Here is a 10,319-nt window from a genome sequence, read left to right on the forward strand (position 1 = left end):
CCCCCTCTCCCCCCAGACCTCACCCCCAATCCCCCAACCACCTCCCCCACCCCCCACCTTCCAAAAAAAAACAAAAGAGTCAATTTTCCAAATTTTCGTGACATTTATATTGAGCCCAAGTCCATGCCACCTAGCCTTAGGTTGGGCCTATGTTGACTTAAGGTGGTGTCTGGATTAACTGATCAGCTAGCATTCCATTCTTCGGAGACATCCGATAAAATTGAAGCTAGCATTCCATGTCACTCAAAAATGATGGGGGAAGAGAAAATATTTTTTTTCAATAAATGATGAAAATTTTAAAAATATGATGGTCAGGAAATTAATTGGGCTGTTAGTTTCTCACGTAAATTGTCAATCTTCACATACTTCATTGGCTCAAGCAATGAAATAACCATTAATAGGTTAACTGGTGCCTCTTTTTTTTTTTTTTGCATCAATGAAGCTTATTTAAAGATAAAAAATAGAAACTAAAATTTATCATACAACACTGAAGGCTTTTTTGAAATTAAATTAATTACCATTCTAGGGCTTGGATCTTAAAGTCTGAACGGTCCAAAATTGGAAAGTTTTGGAATTAACTTGGTATGAATACTAGTCCAGCTTACAATTAGGCAACTATTTGTGGCATGTCAATAGAAATCAATCTCCACACAAGTTGGAATGGAGTTCTTGATTCCTATTAGATATGGGAACTGAAAGCATATATAGGTGGTATGGAACTTCCATAAACTTCCAATAAAAGTTCAGACAGATGGATTAAAAGAAAATGAGGGAAAGAGATAAGAAAGAAAAAATTGTGGAAAAACTTCTTAATTTCCAAAAACAGACCTCATGGTCCAAACTGAGCCTAATTGGAACCCTTATTTCCTCTCTTTTTGAGACTACAACCAAGTATATATAGAGGCTAAAAGAGCTCTTCATCAAAGAATAAATCATTGAGGTAAAATGAATCAATCAACTCCATATCAATGTCGTCGAAGCTGTTGCTACCCTCTGAAACAATAACATCTGCATGGTCCAACTTCGAAGTCGATGGTAACACCGATGATGGCATGGTTGATTTGAATTTGGTTAGATCATCCTGTGGTGGAAGATATTCTGATGAGGGTAGGTTGTATTCTTGTTCTATTGAGGGAAAGGGTTTCTTGTGTTCTTCCTTGCTTGAGGGGAAGAATGATAAGAAGAGAAGAGGCTCTTGTTTGGTTGTGGTGTTTGATTCAAAGTTGAGTAGAACACCCTCTTCAGCTGTAGTAGAATCCAAGATGCATGAAGCCTGATTGAGGACATGATCTTGGCATGTGTGGTGGCCTATGTATTTTGTCCAGAACTTTGGGGGTGTATCTTCTGTTCTTTGAACTTGTTTGGTTGCTTCACAACCTTGATCTAACTTGTGGGTGCACCTGAAGTAGCACCTGTTCATCAGGACAACCTTGATTAACTTATTTTCAATCAAATCAAGTGCATGACCTAAATTTCCAAAAGTGGGTGCAACTCTCTCTCTCTCTCTCTCTCCAACTTAGCTAGTAATGAGGAAAATGAAGACCTTAGATGCTTGGCATTGAAGATCTCTTTCTGCCCATATTTTCTCCAAGCATAACCATCTTGAATGGGCATAGAAGTAATCCTGGTCCATGTCTCTTGCATGTTTCTACAAATCAAGAAATCATTAATAAGCAAAACCTGTTTATATAGCTCAACTAAATTAAATAGGGTACTCAAGTGCACTTGATTAAGCCTTCTCTTGAATAAGATGCCCTAATTAATAACTAGTTCACTGATCACTACATTCTGTATATATTAAAGATGAATAATGGATGCAATTAAGATCACCTTCTCTTAGATCCCTTTCTACATTGATCCTGACAAGGTGAACTTGCAGGAACCTCACCGGACTTAGTGTAACTCAGTATTGCAAGAGCCTCAGTGAACGATCTCAATATCTTAGTAACCAGATCCTTGGCCATGGCTGAGTCATGACCAGATCCAGTGAGCTCATGGAGGACTAGTTGAAGTTGGGTAGCAAATTCACGACCCCTAACAAGTTCTTCCATCATCTTTTCCTGCACAGTATGATTATGAGTAGACTCCATTAAAGTCTTTCTCCAGTCTCTAGCTCCCTCCCTCTCTCTTTCTGTTTCTCTCTACTTCTCTCTCTCTCTCTCCCTCTCTCCCTCTCTCTCTCTCTCTCTATATATATATATGGCTTCTTTTTCTTATAGGAGAGACAATGGATTTATGGATTTCAGTCTTCAGAAGTGTGCGGAAAAGTCACGACCATTATTAAAGAAGGAAAAAAATTGTTCTTTATTCCTTTTTTTTTTTTTTTCGAATTTTTTTATTATATTGGGGAAGACTGAAGAGGAGGAAGTGATGAAGGATGAAGGAGATAGATTTTCCTTGGTAGATGGAAAATAAAGTATTTCATCATCAACAACAACAACTCCTCCATTAATATCGAAGTAGGAACCTTGTCATTCTAAGTCAATAGCAGCGCGTACGTGAATCTATAAAAATCACTTCACGTACGTACAGTTTCCCCTTCCTCGGCTTTGCATGCCTTACCTAACTTATTAGGGTTCAGAATTCAGATGTTTAGCTTGTTCTTTTAGTTCTTATACTTGTTTCTATATTCCCCTCTAGAGGATCTCAATTTACCAAATATATATTTATATATAGAATTCCCATCTAGACCTTTGACCTCTTAAGTGTTCCTCTATGTAGTGGTCTCAACCACTTTTTATCGATCGAAATTTAGTTGCTATTGGGTAGTCGTCAAGTTCTTACAACTCAGAATCACAGCTAAAAAATGGAATCTCGAAGGATAGTTTGGAAAATACAAACACCTACGACGATATTTATGAACCCAAAGGAAAATGGATTATTTTGTTTCTTTATCCATGATGAGTCTTGGTAGAAGGAACTTGGCCTCCTTCCAAATACTAAGGCCTTTTTTTTTTTTTTGAAATTTTTTCTTGATACTTGGACTGCAGAAACTTTTTTTTTTTTTTTTTTTTGATGAATAAATTTATACATGAACTTTTCTTCTATTTGGGCTCAAAGCGAAAGAAATTAAATAATTCACAAATAAATACCCATTTAATTTGGATTTACAAATATCTTTCTAAGTTTTGAAGTGTCCAAAAAATCCTTCAAGATTCTATTTCTTTGACTCCGTGCCCAAGTAGCAACAATATTTCAGATACTTTCTAGAAAAACAGAAAGAAAGAATTCAGATACTTGGCTTGGATCCCAGTATCCCACACTATTCTACAAAGTCATAGGATCAAGGGAAATAGGGAATTGGCTTGATAATTGATAATAATTATTCAACTAGAGACAGTGATTAGTGTTGTCTCTACATTGCAACTTGCAAATGTGAATGTCACACAATCCGTCAACATTTGAGACTTTCATACCTTGCCCTCCACAGACCACCGTCCACACTTCTCAATAAAAAAAAAAAAAAAAAAAAAAAAAAAATGTAATATATTAAGAATCCTCAAAATGAAGAGGAAAGTGTTACAATGCATCGACCACGAAAGCAGAGATAGAAACAAAGAGATAACTAATCTTTATATAACAAAAGCATGATGGAGCCATCAATATTAAATCTTTATATGGTTAAAAAAGAGGATATTTCCATGAGACATGAAATATAGTAGTTGGGATTCATCGCCTCAGACTAAAAGATGGATGATATTCTTGATCAGCCATTTTCTCACTTCTAGAAGCCACGGTCTTACCAGGATTCCATTCCTTATTAAAGATTGTGATCCAAGCAACGACCCAATAGATTTCGACTGATAAAGCTTCTTTGAAAAAAAAAAAAAAGAAAAGAAGAAGAAGAAGAAGAAGAAGAAAAAAAGATGGAAAGACTGACTTAATGAGTTTGGATGTGATTTCTTTGTCCTCGAGAAATTTGGGACATGGTTCTAGAATTCGGATTGGATTGATCAGTATCAATTAGATTGAAATGATATTGCCTTGATTGATCTTTTAAATGCTCTTGAGTTTAGAAAGAAAAAAACTTTTTTCTCCAAATCTGACGTTAAAATATTGGTTTTTGATAGACAGTAAGCTTGGTTTGACCATGCTCTGATTTCTTTGTTATTTTCATAAAATTGTCATTTTAGCTCAATTTGATGAAACATAACACCATTTAAAAGGTCCTGAATAATTTATAAAAAAAAAAATCAGGTTAGAATCATTAAAACTCATCTTTTTACATTATTTTTTTTTTAAATAAATAAATTTATTAAAATTAGATAAAAGAAAGAAATTAATATTACCAAGCAAAGATGCCACCAAAAGGCACTAGGCGCAAAACAAAAAGGAAAAAAAGGAACAAGAACATTAATCGGAGAATCAAAACTGGATCACCCTTATTTTAGTGACCTTCCATATAACACATCTTATTTTTCAATCAGTAGGGTGAAGAAAATACGAGGCAAACCTTATTCAGAGACTCTTCTTTACATAAGGAAAAATAAAACCGAACCGGTAACACTCCAATAAGGGATTGATAAGGTACTCTTAAAGAAAACCAATAAAAGCCCAAAATCGATCAAACTGAAACCAAGCAATTCCTTAAAAGCCTGGCTTTGATTCAGGTTGGTTCATCCATTGAAACCAGACCAAACCAACCGTTTGACATCCCTGGCCCTGAGTGTCGTGGATTCATTAACAAAGTTAAAAGATGAAGGGGTTTGGGGATGAAAGTCCAAAATGGGCTAAAATGACGAATGGATATGTAAATGGGCTTTAGTTTGGACCTGAAAATTGGCCTCTGCTCTTTACCAGAAATGTTATCAAGAGCTTGAAAGTGCATCTTGATCCATTTGCCTAAAAAATACCTCCCCTCCCCCTCCCCCCTTCAAAAAAAAAATATATATATTAACATATATTGAACTTTTGGGTGTTTTTTTACCTATTTTAAATTGAGAGAAAGTATCTCCTCCTGGTATTTGTCTCTCTCCTCTCCTCCTATAAAATGATATTATCTATCTCTTATGTGAAAGGAGAGAGATAGATATAGGGAGGTACTAGCTTCTGCTATAGAGCTGGATAGGAAACTTAATCCTAAATATATATTACAAATTAGGTTATTCTTCTCTGTTGCTATATCTAAACTTAATCCTAAAAATATATTACAAATTAGGTTATTCTTCTCTGTTACTATACCTAGTAAAGTATAAGCTTACTATTTGCCATATGGTAATACATGGATGATCAGTTTACGTGATAGAAGATTAAACAAGCATTTCATTGGTACAATTTCAACTTCAAAGAAAAAAACAAAAAAAATTACAAAATATATAATTTGTGTGTATTAAATAGTGAAGAGTTATTCATGGGATGGAAGACCTCTTAAGCATTGTAGCCTCCTTCTTGCCTGATGTGGTTAATAAATCTTCCTTGAGATTCTTTTATGCCAAAAAATAAAATAAAATAAAATAATTAATCACCGGGCGTCATGGTTGGGAAGCCAACATGACGTCAACCCCATTTGGTAGGCTTCGTAGGTAGCACTTGGGTTGTTTTGGTATCCGAATCTTGATAAAATGCTTCTTTTGGCATTGGTCCCAATCTAATATACCATATTAAAGATAAAGTTCAAAATTGTATAATATATTTCACGATATCTTGCCATCCTCCACAGTCCACACCCACATTGGAAAAATAAAAATATTGTAAATTCTTTGGCCAACAAATTCAGAAAGAGATGAGTTTAGAGAATATTGCGATATGGTCATCGAGTCTCTCGATATTTATGGGATAAGAATACATAATTTTTATTCTGTCAAACCTTACACATGCAGGAGCTTTGTGCACTGGGTACGCCCAATTGACTTTAGGGAGTCCCCATTACATATAAAAAAAAGGAAAAATACGCTTCTTAGTTGTGCACCCGTGAATCAACACCGGTCCAGTAGGGAGGGGTGGGTTTTTGAGTTTCAGTAGGTTTGGGTCCATCATTTCACCGCCTTCTATGTGCCTTCTATGTTTGCACGTAAAGATTGCAAAACTAGAGAGCGTTCATCCCCCTTCTGACACCTTGATTGAAAACACTTTTCCCTAATCTAATCTAAGGTTGTAAATGGGTCTGATTTTGAGAACATGGCTTGGTTCCAAACCTAAACGATCAGGACTCAGAATCAAAACCGACCCATTTATCTAACTGATTTCAAACTTGAGAATCAGAACCGTTTAAAAATGGGTGGGCTGGTTCTGGTTCTGGTTCCTAATCTGCACCAGCCACTATCTCCATGTCTAAATTCTAAATTTTTTTTACATAAACATACAAATAACCAAATATCCATTCTTTAAGTATACAAATAATCAAATATCTATCCATAAAGATTGATTTGCTTTCATCTACATCTTCTTAACACTTGGATTATCTCATTTTGGATTTCATTAGGACAAAAACTTTGATAGTGAGATGCCATTCAAAACTATAAATAAAATCAGACTATTATCCATAACTTGATTGTTCTTGTTAATTCACAAACTTAAAGTAGGTAAATAAATCCAACAATAAAAATAGATTGCAACCAAATATATATAGGCTGAAATAACTCTTAATCATAGAATGCATTATTGAGATAAACAGAATCAATCAACTCCATATCCATGTCGAAACTACTGGAAGAGCTGCAGCTGGTACCCCATGAAACTACCTCCCCATGGCCCGATTTCGAAGTCGATGGTAATGCTGATGAAGGTATGGATGATTTGAATTTAGTTAGATCTTGTGGTGGAAGATATTCTGATGAAGATGGGTTGTATTTTTGTTCTATTGAAGGAAAGGATTTCTTGTGTTCTTCCTTGCTTAAGGGGAAGTATGAGAAGAAAGGAGGATCTTGTTTGGTGGTGGTAGTGTTTGATTCAAAGTTGAGTAGAAGACCCTCTTCACCTGTAGAATCTATGCTCATTAATGAAGCATTGAGGACATCTTGGCAAGTGTGTTGGCCACTGTATTTAGTCCAGAACTTTGGTGGTTCATCTTCTGTTCTTTGAACTTGTTTGGTTGCTTGACAACCTTGATCAAATCTGTAGGTGCACCTGAAGTAGCACCTATACATCAAGAAAATTGATTAGACACACACATTCATCTCTCTCTCTCTCTCTCTCTCTCTAGACCCTAGCTAGCTAGTAATGAGGAAAATGAAGACCTTAGATGTTTGGCATTGAGGATCTCTTTCTGCCCATATTTTCTCCAAGTATAACAGTCTTCAATGGGCATAGAAGTAATCCTTGTCCATGTCTCTTGCATGTTTCTACAAATCAAGAAATCATCAGTAAGGAAAAATGTTTAAACATTAGAAATCAAAACACCTAGTTACAAAATATATCCTCTAAAAGTTAGAATCCCTCCCCCATCCTAGGCATTGATTAAAGAATCAAACAAGAAGAGATACATAGTGTAAGGAATTAGATCCATTAAAGGGCTTAATATTGTCATTAAGGATAATAAAGTCGGTATGTCTCAACTAATTTAAGATCTGGCTAGGGTTTGCTCAACTCAACTAAACCTCATTAAAACTAAATGAGGTCAAATCCACTTGTATAAACCTCATCTCAACTAAATTAGATCCAGTAATGTTGATGATTCTACTAAAGGTTTACTACTCCAAGCTTAGTAACCAACCTTGCACACAAAAAGTAACCAATGGCAACCAAAGCAAGCAAAGACCAAAAAGATGAATATATGTAAATGTTTTCAATCAATTACTAGTCACTAATCACTACATTCTATAAATTAAAGATGAATAATGGATGCAAGATCACCTTGCCTATCATGTTTCTCGAAATACTTGCACAAATAGCTATATCAAATAGGAATTGTCTCAATGATCAGCAAATAAGGAGATTGGAAGGAAATCAACAGAATTATTTAAACAGAGTTCCCCGGAGTATAATCCCTAGGAAGTTAGAGAAGAAATTAAAAAATAAACAAAAAAGTAGTCAAATTTCACGGGAAGGGGTTCGGTGGGTTTTCGACCATGCATTTTAGGGATAAAATTAATAGGGAGAGAACCAAAAGGGTGGGTATTATCAATGATTCGTCAAATAAGGGGCGTGTGTTGTTCAATTTCTTCCAAATTTCAATTCGAAAAATGATTTCTTCTTCATCAGTTATTTCAAAGGTACATTTGTACAACAACCCTTCCTATCTGATAGAAATGGATCCTATGATCTTAAACCAATCTTATTTAAGATCGCAAATCACAAGTTTGTCTATGAAGAAAAGATAACCATTAAAAAATCATTAGTAAGCTACCTATTTACATATTAGAAATCAAAACACCCCTCCCCCTTCCCTTGCCATTATATATAAAAAAACAAGAGATGTAGACAAAAGAGTATGTCTCAAGATCTAGCCAGTGATAGCTCAACTGAATTCAACTGAACTAAGCTTTTATTTTAACTAAATTAGGTCGACCTTCCAAGCTTAGTAACCAAACCTCCCAAGACTGAAACCAATGGAAACTCAGCAGCAAAAACGAAAAAGACAAATATTTTGTGTCCCTGGTCCCCCACTAAGATGTCCGTAATTAAATTTAATTACTAGTCACTAATCACTACATTCTAAAGATTAAAAGATGAATTAATGGATGCAATTAAGATCACTACCTTTTCTTAGATTACTTCCTACGTTGATCCCGGCAAGGCGAACTCGCTGGAACCTTGCTGGACTCAGTGTAACTCAGTATTGAAAGAGCCTCCATGAACGATCTCAATATCTTAGTTACTAGATCCTTGGCCGTGGCTGAGTCATGACCAGATTCGGTGAGCTCATTGAGGACAAGCTGAAGCTGGGCTGCAAATTCATGACCCTGAACAAGTTCTTTGATCACCATCTCCCGAACAGAAGCTAAGTTTCCGGCGAGCGAAGACTCCATTAATGGGTTCTTTTTGGTATAAGAGATACAATGGCATGATGGATTTTAGTGTTCAGAAGGGTGGAAGAATAGCCAAGACTTTATTAATAAAAAAGTTCCCCCTTTTTATTTTGGGTGACTACAGCCCTGGTCTTAGATATCGATATGGGTATCGGGTGATATCGGTCGGGGTCTATACTTGATAAATTTATTTTTTATTTTTAGGATAATTTTTTTTTTTTTTTCTTTTGGTAAAATACAAAAAGTGTTCCATGATTGTGATCATAATCCTAAGACAAGCTAAAATATTCGAACCCACAACCAACCGACTTGAACAACTATAAATTAAAGATATATTCACCACTATGTTAAAAATCCAATTGTTAATTTTTAAGATAGTCATACCCATTTCAATATCATACCCTAAAACCCATGACTACAACTCCAATTAATTTAGGAGTTGGAGTTGGAGATGGAGATTGGTCGTCATGGTTGGGAAGCCCATATGACGTAGGCTTAATACGTTGTATTATAGCGTCAGCTTTGTCGGTGGTGGGCGCCGTCATCCCTTCTTCGCTCGAGGAATCCGGATCATATAATGTACGGTTCAGATAACTGCTTGGCTTGGGTCCCACCATCATATATAAAAACGTGTACATTTTTTTTATAAAACCGATAGGATTAAGGAAAATAGGGAATTAGATTATAATATAATGTTAATAATTAAGACGGCGATCACCGACTCTGCATTGCCAACGTGCTAATATTAAAGTCACACAACCCGAGTACCCGACAAGATTTGAATTTTGGTCTCGTCTCGCACGTTGCCTTGCCTTCTACAGTCCACTCCTTAAAAATAGATCAATCTAGGGGCGTTTCAAAGGTTAAGGTCATGGTTTCAAGTATCAATTTCTGTATTGAACTGCAATTGGTAGGGGTGTCAAACCTTAAACCGAATTGATAAATTGGTTATTTCAAGCCGATAATAGTTTGGACTAAATCAAATCGAAGTCTATTGGTTTGGTTTTGGTTTGGAGTATTGCAACCTTAAAATCAAACCGAAGGACACCAAAAACCGGATGAACCTAAAATCAAATCGAAATCGAAATCGGTTCAAAACTTAGACCGAAACCAAAATCAAACCTGTAAGAAACCGAAAGTAGTCCAAAATTCAACTAAAAAAAAACAAATGTTGCATAGTTTTGTATATATTAAATTGATATAAGAAATCGAAGACAAACTGAAACCAACCCGATTATAAATCGATAAAAGAAACCAAAGACAAACCGAAACCAAACCAAACCGCACCAAAACCAAAACCAGAACTTCCTTATTGATCCGGTTTCGATTTCAGCATTCCCAAACCGAAACCGACTCAACCCGGTCCAAAATCGAGTTGGACCAACCCATTGACACCCCTAGGTATCGGCTAAG

General features: G+C 35.7%; 2 protein-coding genes across 2 annotated transcripts; both read right to left on the reverse strand.

Moving 5' to 3' along the window:
• Positions 1-904: 904 nt before the first annotated feature.
• On the reverse strand, positions 905-2,090 carry LOC122089029 (WRKY DNA-binding transcription factor 70-like). Its single transcript, XM_042658445.1, has 3 exons — positions 1,831-2,090; positions 1,544-1,648; positions 905-1,412 (listed from the first exon to the last, which is right to left on the reverse strand). The coding sequence occupies exons 1-3, from the start codon at positions 2,088-2,090 to the stop codon at positions 905-907; spliced, it is 873 nt and encodes a 290-aa protein (XP_042514379.1).
• A 4,491-nt stretch (positions 2,091-6,581) lies between these two features.
• On the reverse strand, positions 6,582-8,906 carry LOC122089030 (probable WRKY transcription factor 38). The gene is made up of 3 exons (XM_042658446.1): positions 8,653-8,906; positions 7,176-7,280; positions 6,582-7,077 (listed from the first exon to the last, which is right to left on the reverse strand). Exons 1-3 carry the CDS (start codon positions 8,904-8,906, stop codon positions 6,582-6,584), a joined length of 855 nt encoding a protein of 284 aa, XP_042514380.1.
• Positions 8,907-10,319: the final 1,413 nt, after the last annotated feature.

Source organism: Macadamia integrifolia, chromosome 9 (assembly GCF_013358625.1).
Source record: "Macadamia integrifolia cultivar HAES 741 chromosome 9, SCU_Mint_v3, whole genome shotgun sequence".
Classification (NCBI taxonomy): Eukaryota; Viridiplantae; Streptophyta; class Magnoliopsida; order Proteales; family Proteaceae; genus Macadamia; species Macadamia integrifolia.

Bases quoted from the DNA above. Each gene is read 5' to 3' on its own strand.
- LOC122089030 (XM_042658446.1), bottom strand. From the start codon at position 8,906: ATGGAGTCTTCGCTCGCCGGAAACTTAGCTTCTGTTCGGGAGATGGTG. The intron at 7,281-8,652 runs GTAATCTAAGAA...CTTGATTTGTAG, and splicing joins TGCCGGGATCAACGTAGGAA to AAACATGCAAGAGACATGGA. The intron at 7,078-7,175 runs GTCTTCATTTTC...CTTGATGTATAG, and splicing joins CTCAATGCCAAACATCTAAG to GTGCTACTTCAGGTGCACCT.
- LOC122089029 (XM_042658445.1), bottom strand. From the start codon at position 2,090: ATGGAGTCTACTCATAATCATACTGTGCAGGAAAAGATGATGGAAGAA. The intron at 1,649-1,830 runs GTGATCTTAATT...CTTGATTTGTAG, and splicing joins AGAAAGGGATCTAAGAGAAG to AAACATGCAAGAGACATGGA. The intron at 1,413-1,543 runs GTCTTCATTTTC...CCTGATGAACAG, and splicing joins TTCAATGCCAAGCATCTAAG to GTGCTACTTCAGGTGCACCC.